Below are 24,678 nucleotides of genomic sequence, written 5' to 3' on the forward strand. Positions count from 1 at the left end.
AGCGAGTGTACTGCCCGCCGAAATCTCCCCAACCCCCTTCCCCGGAGCATGTGGGGGTGGCAGCGGGCGGGGGATTTGCCTTGGGCTTGCACTGGCCCTGGTCGTAGGGAATATAGATTGTAAGGTCCACTGGGGCAGGGACTGATGTGAATGTTCAATTATAGTATATGACTGCGCTATATAAGAAACTGTTAAAAAATAAAATAAATAAAAGAGTACAGATCTGTAGAAAAATGATCAATGACAAAAATATTTACAATTATTTACAATATTTTTTAATACATACCCCATATCACATGAGCAGTATGGAAAAAGTGATGCACATTTACAAGCAAAATACTGGCATATGTTTATATTAACATGTCAACTTCATTATTTGTGGCAGAAAAATAAAACAAAAAGAAGGGAAAACTCTTGTACAATTGTCAAATTGTTCATCTCTCTATTACAGAGAATCCCAATCTTCCACATTAATATGTGCATAAAGTCAACTATTAGGATTGAAAGTGAGATAAACTGTTAGATATATGAAGTATAGAAAGCACAGAAATAATTTAGACTCTGAGCTTAATGTAAGAAAGAGATTAGATTTAAGCATAAAGTGCTAAAGTCAGATATCAGAAACACATATGTAGACTATGTAATGTGTGATGGCATTAAAAATATTTGGTTTAGACATACCTGACGTGGTATAACGACTAAATACGTCTTTACTAATCGGTAATTTTAACCAGTTCACTAAATGTAGAATTGTAGATGGTGTATTTGGCAGATCCACAAGATTATGACCATCATGCGTGACCATCTCTTCATCTGAATAACCATCCAAAGAGTATAAGTCACCTTGAAAAAGATAAAAATTTATATTTTATTTGAAATAATATGCCACTGCTAATCCTAATGAAATGTAAAAAATTATAGTACTTACCCTCTGTCCTTGTTCCAGAGCCTCCAAAGCCTTCCTCAATATTACCAAAGAAATGGGTTTCAAAATCTGTGAAAATTAATAACATTATTGAATAAAATTTTTAGCATTGGTATTTTTCTTTTGTTGCTTTATTTAAAAAAGTATAATTTAACATGTGCACACATTGGGGCTGATGTACAGATGGCAACATGTACCACAATAGCATGTGTAAAAGCCATTCACTAGAAAGCCCACAAGTGTGAGCATATGGAAAGGTGAATGTACTGTGTACCATACTTACAGCCTTGGCTCACCCACTTGTGATCTATTGTGGTTTGCTGTATATGGGGGTTGGAGGGGGATGTGTGAGACTTGCCTGCAGTTCTAGATTCCGGGAGCGCATCCTGGTTTTTTTTTGTGCCTCCCAGCTGTTCCAGGAGGGTAGGCGAGTATGATTGCACTAATTATATATTTTCATATATACTTACATCCATCCATATATATATATATATATATATGTATATATATGATAACAGCATGCCCCGGTGTCCTTCCCCTTGGAATGATCCATAACAATATATCAAGAAATACAGCAGTCGGGAGGCACTCGTGGGTCTTATCAACAGCAGCAAATAAAGCACAGACACGGTGGTCTAGTATGAAACGTTTCAAACTTTTAATGCTTGTCCTCAAGCTCAGTGTTATTTATTGCTTTTGATAAGACTAACGAGTGCCTCCCGACTGCTTCCAAAACCTGATCTTTTTCCTATAATTATTAAGGAACTTTATTAAGCTTTTGGAACTTTAGCAGAAAAGACCCCTCCTTCCCATTTGTCAGCCTGCGAGGAAATATGGCTCATGTTGCAAGCCTCTACCAACAATGGGCAGTATCAGATTAGCTGCAGTAATGTACATCAGTTAATCGATTACAAGGAGCTTTGCAATGAACCGATAGTCGGCATTTATCGGAGATTATGCATCGGGTGCCTAGGTACCCAATGCATAATCCACAAAAAGCAGCCCATTTAGTCATGAGTACACATGGGATTGGAAGTTTGTCCCAGATCCCATGAGTTATCACTTACACAAGGGCAATTATTCGGCCAAAAAAAGTGCTGTTATTTGAACACCCCATTATGACCATCAGGCTAAAATCATGATAAAGGCATTTTGGTTTTGGGGGGGGGGGGTTTGGACAAAAAATATCTGATTGAATATCTCTAATACCTTCTGTACATTGCTAAAGTACTGTGGATATTTGATTATTGTTTGGGAAAACAGATTCTTCCTTATATACATATAATTTATTCTTTATGGACACAACTTCAGATATTATCATTGTAGAAAACTTCTCCAATTAAGATAATGGGTGGGATTCTCTATTATCCTCCATCACACATCGCCGACATTCACATTTTTAATAATCACATATGTACTAACATATGCGATTATTAACGCAAAGGACAGCTCTTGCTATAAGAGCTGTCCTTTGTGTTGTGGCCAGCGATGTGCAGCGGCTCCCCCTCCCTCCCTGGACCCTTACACGGCTGCCAGGGCTCCGCTTCCTCCTCCCTGCACCTGGAAGAGGTGCAGGGAGGAGGAGGTCACTGATCCAGGCAGCACAGCAGGAGGCTGCCCAGACACAGGTGACAGGGGTGGCACGGAGTGGTGGGGGGCGCGTAAGGCGGTGGGGGGTGCGAAGTGAAGCCCATAGGCTTCTATGGGGTTACGCCACCTTGAACTGGTGTAACCCCCCGCAGCGAAGTCCCGGCAGTGGAGCTTTGCTGCATATGAAAATGTGCTAAAAGCCCCAAAAATTGGGTTTTTACTGCATTTTTTGTTTGGAGCATCTCGCCCCTGGAGTTGGATTCATAGGGGGAAATTTACTAAGATGGGAGTTCTATTTCACATGGGACATAGCAATGGCAACCAATCAGAATGTACTTTTTATATATTTAGCACCTTCTAGAAGATAATAAATAGTACCTGATTGGTTGCCCATAGCAACATCCCATGTGAAATAGAACTCCCATCTTAGTAAATTTCCCCATTGTGTACTTTTAATTTCCAGAATTTCACCTTTAATTCAATTAGTTTACTTGTGTATGTAACTTTATTGCACTTAAGCAGGGTTTATAAAAGAGTTCATTGTTTCATTTACATTTTCAAACTGTATTTATCAGTAATCACCCTGATAAGATCAGCAACTATTAGCATGGTGATAGTGTCAGTATTTGTATTACTGTAACTGTAGAAGTCCCATATTTGGATTTTGCCTTTCCCTAGACAGAAAATTACTTATGGATTGATAGGAGCCACGTATGCGGGATGCAGTCAAAATCCTGACGGTCAAAATCCTGACGGTCAAAATCCCGAATGGGTCAAAATCCCGACATTTAAAATCCCATCAGGGTCAAAATCCCGACATTTAAAATCCTGACAGGGTCAAAATCCCGACATATAGAATGTACAGGTGAAACAGTCTACATGACTTTCCATCGACAGGTGCAAGGTCGACATGGGTTTTTTCACTGTTTTCTGAGCCGACATGTGCCGACAGGCGGTATTTCATGCCCTACCATCCACTAGGGCGTGGTGGAAGAATAAAATAGTGTGCCGAGTGCAGCGAGGCACCGTGATCGAAGCATTGCGAGCAAAGCGAGCTATGCGAGGGGCTGCGGTTCACTTCCAACTGTGTCCATGTCGACTGTGTCCACATTCGGGTAAAAAAACAGTGAAAAAACCCATGTCGATCTCGCACCTGTCGACGGAAAGTCATGTACACTGTTTCACCTATACATTCTATATGTCGGGATTTTGACCCTGTCGGGATTTTAAATGTCGGGATTTTGACCCCGTCGGGATTTAAAATGTCGGGATTTTTACCCTGTTGGGATTTTAAATGTCGGGATTTTGACCCCGTCTGGATTTTAAATGTCGGGATTTTGACCGTCGGGATTTCATACCAATCCACGTATGTATATCAAACATGTGTTTTAGTGATTTTAAGATACAAAATAGTGTGAGTAAAAAAGAAGGATAACTCACCATTATGTGTCTGATTTCTTACATGTCTATATATATGAATTCCACCCTGTCCGTCTCCACTTATGAGGCCACTTCCTTCATCGTATGTGTGCATTTCTTGATTCCAACAAAAAGAATGAAATCATTTTTATTCTATTGTTTATTTAAATGTATCTAGATGTTAAAGTCAATAAAAAAATTATTCATATACAGTACACTACATCAGCATTATATTTACGTGTTTCTGGATTTCATTTCAGAGCAAGCAGCCTCAGACTTCTGGAATAGTATAAATATGAGTGGCATTCCCCAGCTTTTCAAGAAAAGTAACCTCTCAGCACATGCTGACCCTAACCAATGTTTGAAATGTCTATCACTATTTTCAGTACGGAAATATATAAGTGTTGTTTCTCAAATTTCTTGTGGTCTAATTAGCTCCTTATGATGTTTCTGAATTTTTTTTGTGTGACACCTACCAAAGAAAGTTGTGGTATCCTCACTGTGTGGTCTTGACAAAGGGCTGACATCAGCCCGAAACGTCGACATGCAATCATATGAAGACTGGTGAGTGCTCTTTTTTGGAAACGATATATGTTGGCTATACCCCTGTGACTCTTTAGCCTAAGAACTGCACCCCAGCTGCTGGACTAAGAGGATTGCTAGTGCTAGCATCCTATACATCGTTTATATATATATATATATATATATATATATATATATATATATATATATATATATATATATATATATATATATATATATATATATATATATATATATATAGTTTATCACAATTGTAGCTCTGTTATAAAGAGCAACTTATGTAGAATTCATGGCTTCGCAAAGTTTCCATCTAATCAGCTGAGAAAACAAAAATCAACATAATCATTTAAATTAATTTAAAGGATGAAGAGGGGAATCCTATTGTAACTGTAATGACAACTGAGCATTCATATTGGATGTGGTACAAAATGTTGACATACAGAATGTCGACATTTAGATTATCGCCATGAACAATGTCAGCATTGACATACTGTTGACATTGCCAGAATGCTGACATTATGTATATTGACAGTTGGCATATAGACCATGCGGTTTTGCCTTGGCAAGGTTAGTATGCCTAACCATAATAACAGCCTAACCCAAAGGCTTAACCTAAACCTGCCCCCCAAAAATATCTTCACATAAGAGTGGAATGACTTACCTGGAAAATCAAGATCGGAATTTCCAGATCTGTTCTTCGTTGCCCCACGACCCGGAAGTTCTCTTGGACCTGTTGAGCCTTCTTCTAGCAGGTCTAGATGTGGTTCAGGTAAATCCATCATATAGGAATTGATTATTGACTCTGTATTTTCAGTATTATCATGATTCAAATCTGGTAAGACATCAGATTCAATTAAATATTGTTTTGGGAATTCTTTTTCTGTAGCGGCTGGTGTAGGGTACGTTTTGTGCACTTCCATAGATGTTCCATTGTATGAATGATCTGCCCCAAGGGAGCTTGGAACTCCCATACTTTCTTTTAACCTGCAAAAGGGAACTGTAAAAAGCATTCCATTAATTTGCATTGCTGACTATAGTTGGTAACTGTTGGTACATTTATTTCATTTTGGTCCCCAAACAGAAGCTTTGTAAATGTAAAAAATATATATTTTCTGTTAACTAGCTGCATATGATTGGATGCAGGTATTTAAACTTCCCAGCTAATACTACTTAGCTCATTATGTTTTTTTCTTGAGTTTCTATACACATCTATATATATAAAAAATTAGTCTGTCTGTTTGCTTATATTTTGTTTGCCTGATTGAGATAAACTCTGAAACTACTGAACCGATTGTGATGCTGTTTACCGATTGCATACATTATTTTCCAAGGCAGGTTTTACACCGTATCATCACCATTGGCTATTAGGGGGCTGTGGTTAGGGACTATATATGTGTGTTATGACAGAAATTCCACTAACATGATTGGACACACCAGATAGCGTACCGTTCATTTTTCATAACAACTGAACACCCAAAACCCCATCACAGAGTTATAGCTGTATCACTACTTGGGATCGGTATGAAATCCCAGCGGTCGGAATCCCGGCGGTCAAAATCCGACGACGGAATCCCGACCACCGAAATCCCAACAAGGGGGGGAATTGGATCGCCCCCCCTCCCCTGGTGGGCTCGCTGCGCTTGCCACGCAGTGGGCCCAGTGCCTCGCTATGCTCGGCACACTAATTTATTCTCCCTCTATGGGTGTCTTGGACAACCATAGAGGGACAAAGTGCCGGGATTTCTGCGGACATTATTTCGGCGGACGGTATTCCGACGTCGGAATTTCGACCACCGGGGTTCCGACCACCGGGATACTAACTGAATCCCCACTACACAACTGTAAACACTAGCATTGTTCACATACAAACTACTGATAGAAAAGAAGCATGCCACTGCCTCACTGACAACAGTAAATACCCTTACATGTTGCGAATAAATATTTTGTAACAACAAGGACCATTTTATAACCACCAGATATATCACTCTTGGTTATGCGGTCACGCAATGAAGTAAGCATGCCTTGGAGAGTTGAACACAATCAGCTTTTGGCATTATCAAAGGTTGAGCTTGAATAAGAATCACACTGTTTTGAAAAGTTTCTGTTTGCACAATAAACACATTTCTGCATCTAAACTTGAGTAACCAATCCTTATTAAGAATAATGGACTTTAGTATTTGGATCTTTTTAATAATTTATACTGTAAATATGCGAGAGGAAGCCAAGTACTGCAGCTGGTTTATTATATATATATATATATATATATATAGGTGACAATTGTAAGATGGCGCCCTTTTTTATGACCTCAATAATTGGGTCAATAGTGCCTTGTGTTCAAACGTTAAAACAAGTAAAGTAAAGTCCAAAGTTTATAAACATTTATTAAAAAAGTCTCTTGTTCCACAACAGTGTAAGTGGCGTTTCCAGACTTATTAAAAAGGTTCACGATATTCCTTTTATTTCAGGATAGCAAACAGAATGTTCCCAACGCGTTTCGTCCCTACGTGGGACTTCATCAGGGGTTCGCGGATGTCATTATAATCAAATCCAACGATTTTGGTAGGGGAAGTGTCTACAATGAGTTGGTTTATTTGTTAGGTCCTTATAAAGAATTTGTTCGAGGGTACCTAGTGAAAACAGTACATTGATATGAGGGGAAATAATACAAATTACCCTCCAATTCCTAAATCCATATCTATTTTGGATTTTTATTTATAATTTGTTATAAATCGGTGTGGAAATTTAAATTACTTACTCTATCGCTTTTTTCACTCATAAATCAGCATAAGAGCCTCTCAATTTACACACAAAGATACACCTATACATAGGGACAGATTATGGCACATAACTAGATGGAAATCTGATTAGGTGTTTACCCTTAAATTACCATACACTCGGATTCGTACCTTAATTAGGTTGAAAATTTAACAGCTCTGTTTCATATAAAATGGACCAGCTTGGCCGTTTCTCCAAGATCTGCCGGGGTTTCCCAAATAGACTGCTATGTCTGTTAGGGCTGAATTAAACAAGGACTGTCTGTTTTAGGATACCTTATTCACCATGTTAATATCCAATTAATTTAAATATCTTGTAGTATGGGAAAGTATACATACCAATGTTGGAAATGAATATAAAATCTCAATACACAGTCTGGGATTATTCAGGGTACAGTTCTCGCTGTTTAACAAAAAGAGATTAAATTATACTAAATAAAAAAAAAAAAAAAAAAAAAAAAATGCTACAATAGAATAACACTACTTTTTCCCTTATTGGCAAATTTCAATGGATGCTTAGTTTGGCTAGACATTGTATAAGTAAAAATAAGATGATGGTGGCTTACCCTTCAGGAGATGTGCTCTGTGTGAATGCTCTGTAAGAGTGGAGCTAACCTACTCTCCAGCCCTGGTTTAAATAGGGCTGATGTGTGACATCACTTCCTCTCACTATATTAGCATGCCAGATCTCTTTTTTTTTTTTTTTTTTTTTTTTTTTTTTTCTCTCTCTCCTGACAGCCGGGCTTCCCAGCCTGCTTTGCGGCTGTCAATCCGGTTCTTGAGGAAACTAAGTGGCTAGGAACCTTTGAACAGGTTCCTAGTTAAGAGTATCTAAGGGCTCATGTGTTATTAATGCTTTTTCAATTGGTCATAAGTTATTATGCTTTAGTAACTCTTGTGTCATTAAGTGTTTAAAGTGATGGCTGTATTAGTTAGTTTGTTTGATATACTTATATAGGTGCTATTAGGTGTTTACTGTGTTCAATTAAGAAAACTATCTATATTGGTATTTTAATTAATTGCTATACTTGCTTAAATACTGTGTTTTTAAATAATTATTTTATTATTTGTGTTATTAGTGTTTATTATTTCACAAGTGTAAGAGTTAATCTATATTTTTCATATATGTGCTAATAAGTGTTTTAATAAGTGCTATTAATTATATTGTGTTATTATGGTTTTTTTTTTTTTTTTTTTTAATTAGTGCATATCGATCACTCATTTAGAGACTAAATCTGATCCTTCATCTATCATATTATTAATGAAATTACTTAATTGTTCTAATTGATTAACTGATAGTTTTTTTATTATTTTTGTGGGAATAACGCTTGTCCTAGTAAGAGACTCTTAGTGGCCTATTTGAGATGACAAAATATCAGCTATATTATTTCTTTATGGTGGAGTATGTTATCTCCTTTGTGTTGTAAGCTTAAAATGTTAATAAATTTGCCTTCAAAAGAACAATGTGACCCAAACTATACATTCATTGTTACAGTGATATGCCAATTCACAGTCTAGGTTGAAGTAGATACATTTATATATTTTATCCATAAATATCCCATTAATCAAGGAAAAATCTTTTTTATGGATCAATGTAATTTGTTATCCTTAGGGTAATTCTATTCCCATGGGTTAAAGGAGCAAGACTATGACCAAACAGATTAGAGAAATGAAACTATGTCTATGTTTTCATTTAGGCCCTTCGGACTTAAAGTGTCCAAATGGAATATCCAATAGGATTCTCTCCTAGATAGGAAGAGGTCTCTATCCCCTCCCCTATCGTCGGGTTTGACATGTTCTAAAACCATGAATTTTAGACTGTCAATCTTAGATCCGTGGTTGGACTGGAAGTGGCGAGGGAGGCTATGGTTTTGTACCTTATTTTTGATGTTCCTGAGGTGTTCTTGAATCCTCAATTTGATGCTTCTCTTGGTCTTCCCAATGTACATCATATTACACTCACATCTAATCAGGTATATCACATAATTGGATTCACATGTGATGGCGTCCTTCACTTTAGCTAGAGAGGTGTACTTTTTCTCCTTCTCTATATGCTTGCAGCATATACATCTGTTACATGGAGTGATTCCTTGTCTTCTTTGAAGAAACCCACTTTCTTTCTGTGTTTTCTCTATGGGTTTCAATCTACTGGGGGCTAAAATGTTTTTGAGATTCGAGGCTTTTCTAAATGTTACCATTGGTTTTTGTGGTAGATGAGGGCCCAGGATGGGGTCTTTGAGTAGTAGGTGCCAGTGTTTGTGAAGGCATCTCTTTATTTGCTGATTTTCTTGGTTGTAATTCGTAATGAATGGTCGCCTTTGGTCCATCGTGGAAGAGATGGGTTCTTTATCTTCAAGTAGCGTAACCCTTGAAAGTGTGGAAGCTCTCTCTTGATCTTGCATGATTTTCTCTTCTTTATACCCTTTGGCTTGAAACTGTTCTCTTAATATGTTCGATTGAGCCCAATAGGTTTCATTAGAGCTGCAGTTTTTCCTAATCCTTAGGAACTGGGAGTAGGGGACATTTTCCTTCCAGAGGGGTAGATGGCAGCTATCTGATGGTATGTAACTGTTTACATCTGTTTCTTTGAAATGGGTTTTTGTGGTGATGGTTCTGTCATCTCCAATTTCGAAGACTATGTCCAGGTAATCTATTGGAACAATAGATTACCTGGACATAGTCTTCGACGAACAATAGATTACCTGGACATAGTCTTCGAGAACAATAGATTACCTGGACATAGTCTTCGAGGAACAATAGATTACCTGGACATAGTCTTCGAAATTGGAGATGACAGAACCATCACCACAAAAACCCATTTCAAAGAAACAGATGTAAACAGTTACATACCATCAGATAGCTGCCATCTACCCCTCTGGAAGGAGGGCTGGAGAGTAGGTTAGCTCCACTCTTACAGAGCATTCACACAGAGCACATCTCCTGAAGGGTAAGCCACCATCATCTTATTTTTACTTATACAATGTCTAGCCAAACTAAGCATCCATTGAAATTTGCCAATAAGGGAAAAAGTAGTGTTATTCTATTGTAGCATTTTTTATTTTTTTTTTTATTTAGTATAATTTAATCTCTTTTTGTTAAACAGCGAGAACTGTACCCTGAATAATCCCAGACTGTGTATTGAGATTTTATATTCATTTCCAACATTGGTATGTATACTTTCCCATACTACAAGATATTTAAATTAATTGGATATTAACATGGTGAATAAGGTATCCTAAAACAGACAGTCCTTGTTTAATTCAGCCCTAACAGACATAGCAGTCTATTTGGGAAACCCCGGCAGATCTTGGAGAAACGGCCAAGCTGGTCCATTTTATATGAAACAGAGCTGTTAAATTTTCAACCTAATTAAGGTACGAATCCGAGTGTATGGTAATTTAAGGGTAAACACCTAATCAGATTTCCATCTAGTTATGTGCCATAATCTGTCCCTATGTATAGGTGTATCTTTGTGTGTAAATTGAGAGGCTCTTATGCTGATTTATGAGTGAAAAAAGCGATAGAGTAAGTAATTTAAATTTCCACACCGATTTATAACAAATTATAAATAAAAATCCAAAATAGATATGGATTTAGGAATTGGAGGGTAATTTGTATTATTTCCCCTCATATCAATGTACTGTTTTCACTAGGTACCCTCGAACAAATTCTTTATAAGGACCTAACAAATAAACCAACTCATTGTAGACACTTCCCCTACCAAAATCGTTGGATTTGATTATAATGACATCCGCGAACCCCTGATGAAGTCCCACGTAGGGACGAAACGCGTTGGGAACATTCTGTTTGCTATCCTGAAATAAAAGGAATATCGTGAACCTTTTTAATAAGTCTGGAAACGCCACTTACACTGTTGTGGAACAAGAGACTTTTTTAATAAATGTTTATAAACTTTGGACTTTACTTTACTTGTTTTAACGTTTGAACACAAGGCACTATTGACCCAATTATTAAGGTCATAAAAAAGGGCGCCATCTTACAATTGTCACCTATACTCTCCCTACTTATCCCTATCCAACAGGGGATCTTGTAAGTCAGGCAGCCCTAACATAGTAACCAAAAAAAAAAAAAACCCGTGGCGCGAAACAAGAGTCTTTTCTCTATTCTGCCATATATATATATATATAAAGGTGTGTAAAGGTGTTACTCCCACCCTAAAAATATCATAACTGAATTGTCACTATAAAATAATGGATCAAGATATTATTCACGCAAAGAGCCTGTTTTGCAACTTTCACATCTTAAAGGGCTGCGACACTGGTGGATCTTTATTGAAATACATAAATAGACATCAGTCCCACAGTGTCAAAATCTGGAAATATTTTTCAAATTATACAGCAATAAATAACTTTCCAAAACTAAGGGTTAGATTTAGTCAAATTTCGAAACTACTGTATAAAATTTGCATGTTGCCCATATCAGCTAATCAGCAAACAATATTTTAACTATATCTTTCTAAATGAAACCAATGATAGCTAGAATCAGGTTGGTTGCTTTGGTAAACACCTACAATTTTCCATCTTAGAAATGATAGTAGATCAGCAGCCCAAAATTACAGTCTGTCGGCATACAAATGCAGATTATGATCGATATTAATTTCTAACATAAATAAAAAACAATACATCACTTGGACAACACTTTTACTTTGCATTATTTAATGTTAAAATAATTGTGTTTGACAAATGTCTATAACTTCGAGGGACCAACCTGGGCTTTAAGGAATCGTGCCTGGAAGGAAATATCCCTGTTTTTTTTTTTTATTTACAAAAAAACAAATCAGAATGAAACTTGTTTGCCAAAGAATAAAACCCTGAATTCATAAGGAATGTAACGTTAAGAATTTAAGCTAGCACTGTCATCATTTTCTACGTGACTGGTGGTGGTGTCCATCCAGCAGCAAGTGGCATAGCACTCATGTCATGTGCTCTCTCCTACCTTCTGGAGCACTGCTTTCAGTTGCATTTATCCAGTAGAGTTTCCAATGATATAATACAGCATCAGTGTTATCACAGTCTGCACAAACCGCATGTACAGAAAATGGTTTGTTCCAATTAACAGAAGACCCTTTACATCCGATACAATTAACTTCAATCAGCCTAAAAATTGTGAAAAATAAAAATGAACAAGCATATTATAAACATATGAAGGCAATACACACATACTATGTATAGGCAGTACTATTTTTCTAGGTCCAGGACCTCCGGGACTGGGGGTAGATTGATTAATAAATAAATATATATATATATATCAAGGGCAAAATATTCGGTCTTTTCAAGAACTGCAAATCGAGTTTGGATTACCAAAACACATGTTTTTTAGATATCTCCAGATTAAGAGTGCTTTGACACAGTACGGAGTGGGTACCAAGGTGCTCATAAATGAGTCACCCTGCAAAAAATTTATTAAACAAATAGGTGGAGGGAAAAAACTTTCCAAAATTTATAAATATCTTAACCAGTTCAGACAGGAAGAAGAGTTAATAACACTAAAGGGAAAATGGGTAGTGGATATTCCCCTGGTGAGAGATTTAGAATGGAGGGAAGCGTTATCAGCCCCTAGCGAGGCCACAACCTCGATTCGAATACAACAAGTGCAATTTAATATCTTGCATAGGAGCTATATAACACCAGTTCTAATGAAAAAAATTGCAGATACTAATTCGGATAAATGCCCTAAATGTAAAAAGGAGATCGGCTCGTTTAGACATCTTTTGTGGGATTGTAAAATAATAAGGGATTTCTGGGAAAAGATTATTGGTATTTTGGTAAGCTTAGGGGTTCCTAGACCACTCTTATCAGAACTCAACCTTACAATGGGAGTATGGGAAGGTGGCGAAACTGCAAGAGAATGGAAACAGTTGGTGAGGAACCTAGCAGCAATAGCCAAGGTAATAATTGCCAGATATTGGCTATCCCCGTCAGGTCCAAAAGTACAGGAATGGTTGAATCTAACAAATAGTACATGTGCACATGAGAGATTTGTATATGCCACAAGGGGCTCAGGTCCAAAATTCATTAAAATTTGGGGACAATGGAAACAATCACAGTGGTACGAGGGGGTAGACCGGAACAATAACTAAAGAGTAGGGTCTTCATTAGAATATATGTTTATGTATATTTTTTTTTTTTTTTTTTTCTCTCTTCTATCCCCTTTCTCGTCCCATTTACCCATGTCTCTTTATTCTCCCAAGATAAGAATGATTATAGGAATGCACGTAAAATAGAGTGGATAGTAGTAATATAAAAATACACAACGGTAAAGATGGAGGGGAGGGGGGCGAGTGGGAGGGGGGGAAGGGAAGGGTAAAGTGTAAAGAGTGATGTGTAATATGGATAAGCACAATTTGAGAAAGTAATGTAACACGAATTGACAAGAATATATTAATAAATGTAAAATGGGGAGAAGGGAAGGTAAATAAATAGGTCACGACAGTTGAATCAACGATAAATAGTAAAAATATAAGATAAGATGGTAGGCTCACTGCTATAAAGAGAAGATGAGGGAGGAGAGGGAGGGGGAAAGGGGAAGGGGGGTGAGAATATATAGTTATAAATATGCACATATGGAAACCCATGTTGAGGGGTGAGAAACGCACTTTTAGATTCATTATTATTTATTCTTCTCTTTTTTTTTTTTTTTTCTGGTTTATAGTAGTTAATAGAGCGTGTTAAATTATAAATTGTAAAGAGATGGGAGAAGGTATTAATTCACGCCCAAGCCCGGAGGATAGAACACTTTAGTAGGTTAGGTTAAGGGAGAGTGGGAGGGGGAGGGGGGAAGAGGGGGAGAATGGGAAAATTGTATTAATTTAGTCATTCTTATGTTATTTATGTTTTTTTGTTTGTAGACCTTCCGTCTCGATCTCAGTCTAAAATATAAGAAAATAGGGAATAATAAATAAGAAACGTATCCACTCCGGGAGAGAGATGGGCGGTTTAATGCCTTGCCTCATGCCTAGAGGAAAATGAAAGCTAAGGGCAACATGAATAGATGGGTAAATAAGGGCCAAATGAATGTAAGTCTGTATGTTATGAGTGTGGGGGGGGAGATGATATTATATTGTCTCGCCATGTACATGTCACAAACTTTGGAAAAAAAAGTTAAAAGCACTATGTTATATATAAATGTATGTGGAATTTTTATACTTGAATAAAAAAAACTAAAAAAAAATAAAAAAAAATAAAAAAAAATATATATATATATATGTATATATATATAGAGAGAGAGAGAGAGAGAGAGAGAGAGAGATGTATATATTGTACTTAGAAACAAAGGCAATCATAGGCGACTTTAAAATAAAACTAATCTTATGGGGACGCGTAATACATGTAAAGTATTACGCGTCCCCTCGCGGGGCTCGCTGCGCTCGCCACCCTTTGGGCGCGGTGGCTCGCTGCGCTCGCCACACAATATAAAATCAACTCCACGCCGACATGGATAGTGGGGGTATGAAAAGGTCGGAGGACGCATACCGCCGCCTCTCGTGGGCTCGCTGCGCTCGCCACACTTCGGGTTGGAGTTGATAGTGGGGGTGGCTTGGGGGTGCATTTAACATTGTAAGCACCCATTAGGGTGCTTATACAATTAAAAATATTATAGGGGGGCCAATTGACATTGAAAGCACCCATTAGTGTGCTTATACAATTTAAAATCTCATCTCATCTCATCGTATGCCATATACAATGGTATACAATTTTAAATTGTATAAGATCGGGTCCCATCGCAGCACATCTCATCTCATACCATCTTTAAGGTGCCCACACATGCACCGATCCCGGCGGTGCAATGCTATACGATGGGGTGCGCGCTCCCGCGGCACCTCATCGCACAGTACAAAAAGTATGTGCTGCACATACTTTTTGTACTAGCTTTTTCTAGCATAGCATCGCATCGCATGCACATCGTATGCACAAGGCATACGATGCGATGCTATGTGTGCTAGTTAAGCCCACAACGCACGCCGGGATCGGTGCGTGTGTGGGCACCTTAAGCCTTATGGTATGCAATGAGATGGGATGAGATGGGAGCCGTGATAGTACACAAGTACCTAAATTTTTCCCCTCTTACATTACGAGTTGACACAAAGATACAGTGGGCCAGATGTATCAAGGTTCAAAAGGTGATAAAATGAGAGTGATAAATAACCAGCCAATGAGCTCCTAACTGCCATGTTACAGGCAAGTTTTGAAAAAAGACAGGTAGACAACAGCAGAACCACTTATTCTGACTAGAAAGAATACATAGTAATATTGAGAAAGTAATTTTATTATATAGGGCACATACCTGAAGTTTGTGTGGGGCCTGATGGACAAAAATGTTTCAGCATTTGAGGATTTGCGATCTCCATTGGACACAATTAAAGTAAAATGAAACTGATCGTAATTGCCATTGAGCAAAGCAGTTGGAAACAATATAATTTTATCACTGACATTATGAAGAGGGTTAGGAACATTTGAGTCGAAACATACATTTTCGTGTGCAGTTACTGGAACACAATTCCAATGGTACCTTGAAATATAATTAAAAACATGATTAATAAGGTTTAATTATAAATGAAAAACATAATTAATGTAGGCCTCAAATATCAACATACTGTAATGTGCAAATATATTGAAAAGCATTTTATAGTGAGAGCTTATGCTTACTACATCTGTACCAATTTTTTATTTTACAACAGAGACGTTGCATTTGCAATGATATAAAATGATATTCTTTTATTAAAATACAAAGCACAAAAAAAGACACACCTGAGCATCCATGATGAGGGTATGAAAAGGTTAATCAGAACCACATGATCTACTTACAAATTACAAAATGGTATCTTGCAAATACTATTAAACATAAATGGGGAAATTTACCAAAGAAAATACGCCTGAATTTGCCATATTCTTAGGCAGTCATATGCATGGCACATTCATATTCATATTCCCGCATGATGTATACATCATCGAATGATGATTCCTAATATAAGCGGACGTATGTAATATACGTCCACTAATTGCCACAAAAATAAGCCTAATTTTTCAGGCGTATTTGGCAGAAGCATGCACAGATCAGTAAGATCCGAGCGGGCTTCAGTGTAAAAAAAAAACATAAATAAATAATGAAAATCGGCGTGGGGTCCTAGTTTTAAAAAGCTCAAGGGCTGGTCCTGATTCCCAAAATATGGGGGACAAAATGAGTAGGGGCCGGATTCTGATTGACATGCTTCCCTGCGCGTTTGCACAAGGGAGCGATGTTTAGCAACTGAGCATGTGCATAATATTTTATGTGCATGTGCAGCTGCTTGGTGTGAGTGGGGAAATCGGCGTGCGAAGGGGGCTGACAGTTGTGCGGGCGGTGTTTAAATAACTCAGAAAGCTGCAAATTTCAAGCAGAATCTTTGAGAACCAGCACCAGGCCCAACCAGCCAGCAGGGTAATGCCACAGCCGGGGGACACTTATTATATAAGGTCCCACAGCCGAAGCATTATACCCCCTGAACGGTTATCCCGGGCAGGGGCCCTGGGGGAGTGGGGACCCCACAATAAATGGGTCACCCCCTCCAGGATTAACTTTGCCCGGGCTGAAGCCTGGGGCTGTCCCCGATGCCCCTGTGAAGAATTATGAACTTTTGAGTTCTGCTGTGGAACTATGAGTCCCAGCAAGCCTGGGCCACATTCTGGGATTTGGAGAACCACAAGTCCCAGAATGTGGACCATTAATGGGCATGCTGGGACTCTTAGTTCCACACCAAAATCAATAGCCAAATAAATACACACACACATGAAAAGTATAACTTTATTACACTCATAATGCCACAACATTATCTGCTATGTCCCCCTTACGGTTGGCTAGGCGGCAGTGGCTTAGGCGAACCAGGGTCATGCCACAGCATAGGATTAGTACACGGTCCCCTGGGAACGCCGTGGGAGGTGCGGCTCTGGAGGCCCCTGCCACTCCGGCACCTCCTGGGACGGGGGGTGAGGGGATGCAGCAGTTTATGGCGCTACTGACATCCATTGTGAATCGGGCTCCCCCGGCAGCCCCCAGCGGGGCATCCCCCTCTGTCACCCCCACTCCTGCTCCCCTAACATCAAGGGACGTGGTGGCTTCGGGAACTCTCCCGGTGGGATCGGTGGTCGCACCTGTGGATCTGAGCCTCGTGCCGACGGCGGGCACTTCAGGTGGGTCCTCAGCTAAGCGCAAACGCCGTAAGCATAGAGCCGCGCGGACCTCCTCATCATCCAGCGAGTCAGATTCTGGGTCCTCGGGTGAAGAAGGGGGTAGGAAATCCCGTAGGAGACGCAGGAATAGGCGCCGCCGCAGGCACTCTAGCTCAAGCGGCAGTTCTGGGTCCCCTCTCTTCCCTAGGGGTCAGGTAGTGCAATGCAAAAACACCGCTGTCCTTAGGGGTTTGAGGCGCAGTGTCCAGGACAGAACAAAGGAGGGCAAATACGTGAGCTTCTTCACAATGACCACGCAGGCTGAGAAGGAGTATCGTGCCGCGAAGCGCAAAGGGGGAATTGGGGAGGAGGCCTATTGCACCTATCCCCGGTGGCAGACGGGCATGTTCATGTTCACCGCGTGTTACCTGGAGACTAGGCCGCAGGAACACATGAACATGGTGCGCTACATGCACATGATTCATGGGATGTTCCTGTCGGAGAGCGACTCCTCCTGGCGATCCTATGATGAGAACTTCCGACGTAAACAGTCGGGGTTGAACATCATGGATTTTGAGTGCAAGGACGTGGAAACCTGGATGGGCCCTAAACCATCCGCCGCGACTACTGCGCCAGGCGTTGCCCCTACAACCCGCAGGTCACAGGCCCCCTTTTCGAGGGAGGGCGGGGGGCGCCCCCGCCGGACACTGCTTTGCCTTTAACGGAGCCGGCTGCGCCCTGGGTGCCAGTTGCAAGTTCAAACACGCCTGCGCAAAATGCTGGGGTAACCATTCCTCAAAAGAATGCAGGAAGGGAAAGCAAGGTGGCCCCTCCCAGGCAGCAGCTGCCGGAGGTCCCCCTCAGTAAGGCCCCTTCTCCTGTTCGGGTGGACCGCATGGCCGCATGGCCGGATGGCTGAATGGGTACCCGCAGGGGGGAGGCCGAATTCTTGGAATCCGGGTTTCCGTTCGCGTTTCATCCTCCCTATAAAGGGGGAGGTTTCCACCTCCGCTCCCCATAATTTAAGGGCTGCTATCCAAATGTCTGGGGTTGCCTTAGAGAAGGTTGTCAAGGAAGTTAGCTTAGGCAGGATGGTCGGCCCTTTCCCATACCCGCCCATACTGGGGCTGGTCCTATCTCCGGTGGGGGTGGTTCCCAAAAAGGCCACGGGTAAGTTTAGGCTTATCCAGCACTTATCCCACCCCCCTGGTAGCTCGGTTAACAACGCAATCCCAGAGGATTTGTGTCGCGTCCAGTACCAGTCTTTTGAACAGGCTCTTGAGATGGTGCGTGGCCACGGCCGGGGGGCTCTCATGGCCAAGGTGGACATTGAGTCCGCCTTTCGCTTGCTCCCCCTACACCCGGAATCGTTTAGGTTCATGGGCTTTCGCCTCCCCACTGGTTTCTATGTGGACAGGTGCCTGCCGATGGGCTGCTCGATTTCGTGCACATATTTTGAGTGCTTTAGCAGCTTCCTGCACTGGTGCGTGGAGTCGGGATCCGGGATAGATGGGGTGGCCCACTATTTGGATGATTTCCTGTGCGTGGGCCCCGCAGACTCACCTCATTGCGGGCTATTACTGTCTTACATGCAGGACCTTTTTCAGCAGTTTGGGGTTCCCATAGCGGCGGACAAGACAGAGGGGCCGGTGTCATGCCTCTCCTTCTTAGGCATCGAAATAGACACGGTGGCAGGCTGCTGCCGGCTCCCCCTTGACAAGCTATCGCGGTTGCGGGGGGGGGGCGTCTCACTGGCCCTCGCCGTTGGCAAACTACAATTGCGCCAACTCCAGTCACTGCTAGGCCTGCTACACTTTGCCTGCAGGGTTATGCCCATGGGTCGAGTTTTCTGCAGGAAACTGGCAGGCATCAGGCATTCCCTTCACTATGTACGGCTGTCAGCTGAGCTGAAGAGGGATTTGCGAGTATGGCTGACCTTCCTGGAGCAGTTTAACGGAGTCCTGATATGGCCCTCCCCCACCTGCTGAAACGCACAGTTGCAATTGTTTACTGACGCTGCGGGGGGCATGGGTTTCGTTGCCTATTTGCATGGGTCGTGGTGCGCTGCACAGTGGCCTGTGGAGTGGGTTACGACAGGGCTCACAAAAAATCTGCTCCTCCTGGAACTGTTCCCCATCGTAGTGGCGTTGGAGCTTTGGGTTGGCAGGCTGCGCAATTCCAGTATTGTTTTCTGGTGCGACAATTTGGGAGTGGTGCAGTCAGTCAACCGGCTGGGGGCAGCCTCTCTGCCGGTGGTTAGGCTGCTGGCGCGTCTGGTACTGCGATGACTACTGCTCAATGTGCAGTTTGTGGCAAAACATGTTCCCGGGGTGGAGAACTCCGTGGCAGACGCTCTGTCCAGGGTCGACTGGGTTAAGTTCCTGGCCCTGGCACCCGATGCCTCCCTTGTTGGTGAACATTGTCCCTCTTATATTTGGCAGATGATCAGGCCGGAATGGAGGGGCTAGCCATGCGGGCTATCGCACCAAGGACGCTCCACTGCTATCAGGCAGGATGGCATGAGTGGGAGCAGTTCCGGCTGTCCGCTCCCCAGACAGGTAAGACACCTGAGGCAGCCATGGTGGCCTTTGTTTGGAGTTTGTACTCCAGGGGTCGCTCTGTTGCCTCCGTGCGCAGGACCCTGTCAGGGGTGTCTTTTTTCTCCTCATTGCAGGGTAGGGCAGACCCCTCCCGGACATTTTTGGTGTCCAGGGCGTTGCGAGGTGTGCGGAGGGCCACACCGGCTCTCCCGGACTGCAGGCGCCCTATTGATATGTCGTTGCTTCCAGCTCTGCTGGGCGCCCTGGGGGACATATGTTGGCCTTATTATGAGGTCCTTTTGTTCTGCACGGCATACGTGATGGCCTATCACGGGGCCTTCAGGGTCGGGGAGTTGGTGGCGCCGTCAAAAGGTGCCCCCTCACCATTGGCCGTGGATGACCTGGTGGTCCAAGCAGATTCGGTGCTATGTCACCTGCGACGTTCTAAGACGGACCAGGCTGGGACGGGGCGGTGGCTGTCCTTGCTCCCGTGCACAGTGGAAGAGGCGTGCCCAGTAGCATTGGTTTCGGCCTTCGCACAGGTGCGCCCGGACCTACCTGGAGCATGGCTGATGCATGAGGATGGGTCGCCGCTCACCAAGTGTCACGTCTTGGGGCGGGCGCTGGAGGCCACGGGTCTCGATCCGAAGGAATTTGGGTCGCATTCCTTTAGGATTGAGGCTGCTACCTCGGCAGCTGCGGAGGGCCGCTCCAACGCAGAGATTCAGTCTCTGGGTCGATAGCGCTCGGCAGCATTCCGTAGGTACATTCGGCCTACTCTATCTGTCACTTTTCACCATGGCCGACTGGACGCATAAGCGCTCGCCAACTTCCCGTGGGGGCCTTGAGGTGTTTTTTCACATTCACCTGGGGGCACAATTTAGCTTAATTTACAATCTGGCATGGCGTACTTGTTAGTTTACTCCAGGCGGTGTGTTTTGTGCCTCAAGAGCTGGTCGGCCATGTTTTTTCCTTTATCTCTCTCTTAACATGTATGGTGCTTGAATGCGGTGTGCCAGCATGTCGACAGCTCTAACCTCTCTATACATATTTCAGGTCGACAGGACGTTAAGTCCGTGTGGATGATGGGCCATTAATTTGTGTTTTGGGCCTCCAAGGCGGCCATCGCCTCTGATTTATGTGTGTTTCCTCAGGCTGGGGAGGTTAGGTGGCTGGGTGAGAGAGGTATGCTGTGGAATGGACTGCAGGCTGGGCTGATTCGAGCCCTGCGGAGATTCGGAGTCCCGAGAATTATTATTTTCCACCTGGGTGGTAATGATTTAGGGCGGGTATCCGCTCTTGAGCTACGCTCAGTGATAGTCCGGGATCTCCATATCATTGCGCAGTGTTTGCCTACGTGTAGATTAGTGTGGTCCTCCATTATCTCCAGGAGAGTGTGGAGAAATGCTGTTTCCTGCCCCAGCCTGGAGCGTTCACGGAAGAAAGTGAATGCTGCAGTTGAGAGGTATCTGCTGACCAATGGCGGGGGTGTTATTCGCCATGACACCATCGGCTTTCAGCGGATTGCGCTGTGTAGAAGCGATGGCGTTTATTTGAGCCCGGAGGGCGTGGCTCTGTTTTTGGGCGATGTTTTTGGTTGGTTGCACCAACAGTGCTGAGCGTTTTGTGTTTAGTGGTGGCAGTGCTGCGGCTTAGGGCCTAGCTTTGGTGGTAAAGAACGGTCATCCTTTTAAGATCTTGTGTGTAGATAGTGGGGTGCGCTCTCCCTTGGCATCGCCTGCCATCGGCCATGCTTCTGTCTGGGGGATGGCCAAGCCATCTGCCGAGGTGGATGACCTGGGAGAGTGATCACCAGCGATGGTGTGTATGTGGCGTCATCTATAACTTTCCTATAGTGACCGTTCTTTGGTGCCGCCACCAATCATAGTTATAGTTAATTGTCAAAAATAAATTTGACATTCATTTTTGAAACGCCAGCACTTTGTGTCCGTGTCTTATTTATTAGTTAGAACTTAAGTGATAAGCTAAGTTAAGGTTTTGTTTGGTTGAACTTTAAAGTGGTCCTGGGGATACCAGATGGCGAGTTTATGAAAATATGATCAATGTCGGTCGTATGAACCCCGCAATGGTTGTATTTTAGGACCTTAGTAACTTTTCCCCAAAGTCTTGTCACAACTAAAGTATACACTTTTATAAAAACTTTAGGTACTCCCTGACTTATACTAAGATGGAATGACAACCTAATTTACTTAATATAAAGCAACTTTATGAACAAAATGTAGCATTGTGAAAACTAGGCTTATCTAACGTAAATTATTTAAGAACACAAAGACAGAACATTATACAATATGGTTTGATATGAGACAAAGTCACAATGCATAGTGAATTAAAATGGTGACATTTATAATATAGACAATAACAGGATATATCAAAAATATGAATACACACAAAAACTACACTTGCATACTTTACAGGTAATGTGCTGCTTGAAAGTCTAAATAAGTCCTGACCACCTGTGGCTCTTCAGCTGTTGTGTAACCCACCACAGTTTTAGCATTCCCTAATAGCAAAACTGTGTTGAGGCATGCTGGTACTTGTAGTTTCATAACTAGAGTCACAGGTTGGCCAGGCTTGGTCTAGACTCTAATGGGTGGACAGATGCATAGTAATCAATTTAACACACAAACTCTGTCAATTTCAACGGTTATTTAATCAGCTTTTAACCTTCCTTTACCCAACCCCTTTCTCTGTAACATCATGATAAGAGGAATGCTCTTATTCTAATGTTTTATTGCCTGTTGTTCAAAACCAGTTCTAGTAATGAGTTATACATATATTTTATATTTAAACTTTTTCTGCAACACAGCTGAGATGGGAGAATACTTTAGCTAAATATTTCATTATTTACATATATAACTTGATCATCTTACATTAATTCTTTAAAAAAATACATTATACCTAAAATGTTCCTCATGGCGATGATATAGACTATATAGACAAAAGTATTTGGATGCCTGACCATGACACAGACTGGGACTGTAATGCCATTGTATTTAAATACATATAAATTAATATGAACCTGGTACTCTTTTTGCTATTGTTTGCAGGTGGGGAGGTACCTCCCCACCTGCAAACAATTTGTAACCAGAGCCTGGACCACTCTAGGTCTGCAGCCCCTTCGCTCAGAGGTAATTCGAGCGCTACACCAATCCTGTTCAAGGATTACTCTTTTTGGTATAACAGCTTCCACTCTTGGAAGGTTTTCCATAAGATTTTGGAATGTTTCTGTGGGTATCTGTGCCCATTCATTCTTTAGACCATTTACAAGGTCAGGCACTGATATTGGATGAGGCTTGGCTCCCAATCTCCATTCCGGTTCATCCCAAAGGTGCTCAATGGGGTTGAGGTCAGGGCTCCATGCAGGCCAGTCAAGTTCTTCCACAGCAACCGCATCTAACCATATTATTATAGTCCTTGCTTTGTGCACTGGAGCAGAGTCATGTTGGAATAAAAAGTGACATTCACCAAACTGTTGTCACAGAGTTGGAAGCATAGCATTGTTCAAAATGTTGTGGTATGCTGAAGCATTAATATTGCCCTTTACTAGAAAGATATTGATGGACATCGGGCTGGCAAATGATGATTTTCTTCCTCTGGCAATCATCCTTGGGGCATGGCCTAGAAATGTTCCACCAGGATTCCGACAGTTACTGCTAAATCTATGTGCTATTGCTAAGGTCATTATAGCCCGCGGTTGGATGGCCAAAAAAGGTCCAGGGATTCAGGAATGGATTGCTTTGGTTTATACGAATATGGTACATGAGCGGTATGTGCATTCTTCCAGGAACTCTATAGATACATTTTTTGTTATATGGGACAAGTGGTATTATTCAAAATATTACACTATCAACAAATAATAGAACCTGAGTCTTTATTCTTGTCTGAGTCTGTTTTTTTTTTTTTTTTTCTCGCATCCCGGTACACTGTCCACTATCCATAAAATGCTATCACTGCACCAGTAAATGCACTTCTAACTTGTATAGTTTTTCTATATGTCCACTCTTCCGGTTAACATAACACTGCTTTGCACAGATGTAATCTCTATTACACTGTCTGGTCGAAGTTAGATCTGACAAAATCACTTAATATTTAAACGACTGCTGCTCCCAATTTTGCCCGAAATGATATTAAGAATCCTAATCACTTTAGATTCGACACTAGGAGCCTTCTGTTATTTGTAACACTTGACTCTGTTTTAGTTGCACTGTTATATACCGTCTATCAACCGAACACGACATTATAGCACTGGAAATTTTGCTTTAATTAATACAGGCTTCGTATTCGCTTATTACTCTGGCTCCCGGAACAGCCTATTCTTGTACAGATAGAGTTCCTAATATGCCGCTTGATTAAAACCAACTCTCGATAGGACAATTAAGGGTGAAACGCTCCCCCTCCTGTTCCTGGAATAATGCTTATTAAATTAAGGCCCTGGTGACATGCCTGGCACTAGTTATAATCTGAGAAATACAGCGCTCCACAATTTAATCTATTCGAATTATGAATGTAACAGAAGCATATTAACATTTTATACACTACCTATGTCTATTGTATGTCAAACGTGTTGTCTTGTAACAATTGTATTTGTAAAAAAAAAAACTTTCAATAAAGATTTAATAAAAAAAAAAAATATTGCCCTTTACTGGAGATAAGCCTAGGCCACACCCTGAAAACAGCCACATATCATTATCCCTTCCCTA

At 41.5% G+C, this 24,678-nt stretch overlaps 1 protein-coding gene across 1 annotated transcript in view; it reads right to left on the minus strand.

Moving 5' to 3' along the window:
* Window positions 1–24,678, minus strand: part of PKD1L1 (polycystin 1 like 1, transient receptor potential channel interacting) — a 167,611-nt gene that overhangs the window by 119,525 nt on the left and 23,408 nt on the right. Inside the window, exons 9-14 of the mRNA XM_083145173.1 lie at window positions 15,556–15,780; window positions 12,208–12,368; window positions 5,139–5,474; window positions 3,956–4,051; window positions 929–994; window positions 682–843 (exon numbers count right to left, since the gene is read on the minus strand). Coding sequence (XP_083001299.1) covers window positions 682–843; window positions 929–994; window positions 3,956–4,051; window positions 5,139–5,474; window positions 12,208–12,368; window positions 15,556–15,780 — 1,046 coding nt within the window. The remainder of the gene's footprint in view (window positions 1–681; window positions 844–928; window positions 995–3,955; window positions 4,052–5,138; window positions 5,475–12,207; window positions 12,369–15,555; window positions 15,781–24,678) is intronic.

This window comes from Crinia signifera, chromosome 5 (genome assembly GCF_055691185.1).
Source record: "Crinia signifera chromosome 5, ASM5569118v1, whole genome shotgun sequence".
NCBI lineage: Eukaryota > Metazoa > Chordata > Amphibia > Anura > Myobatrachidae > Crinia > Crinia signifera.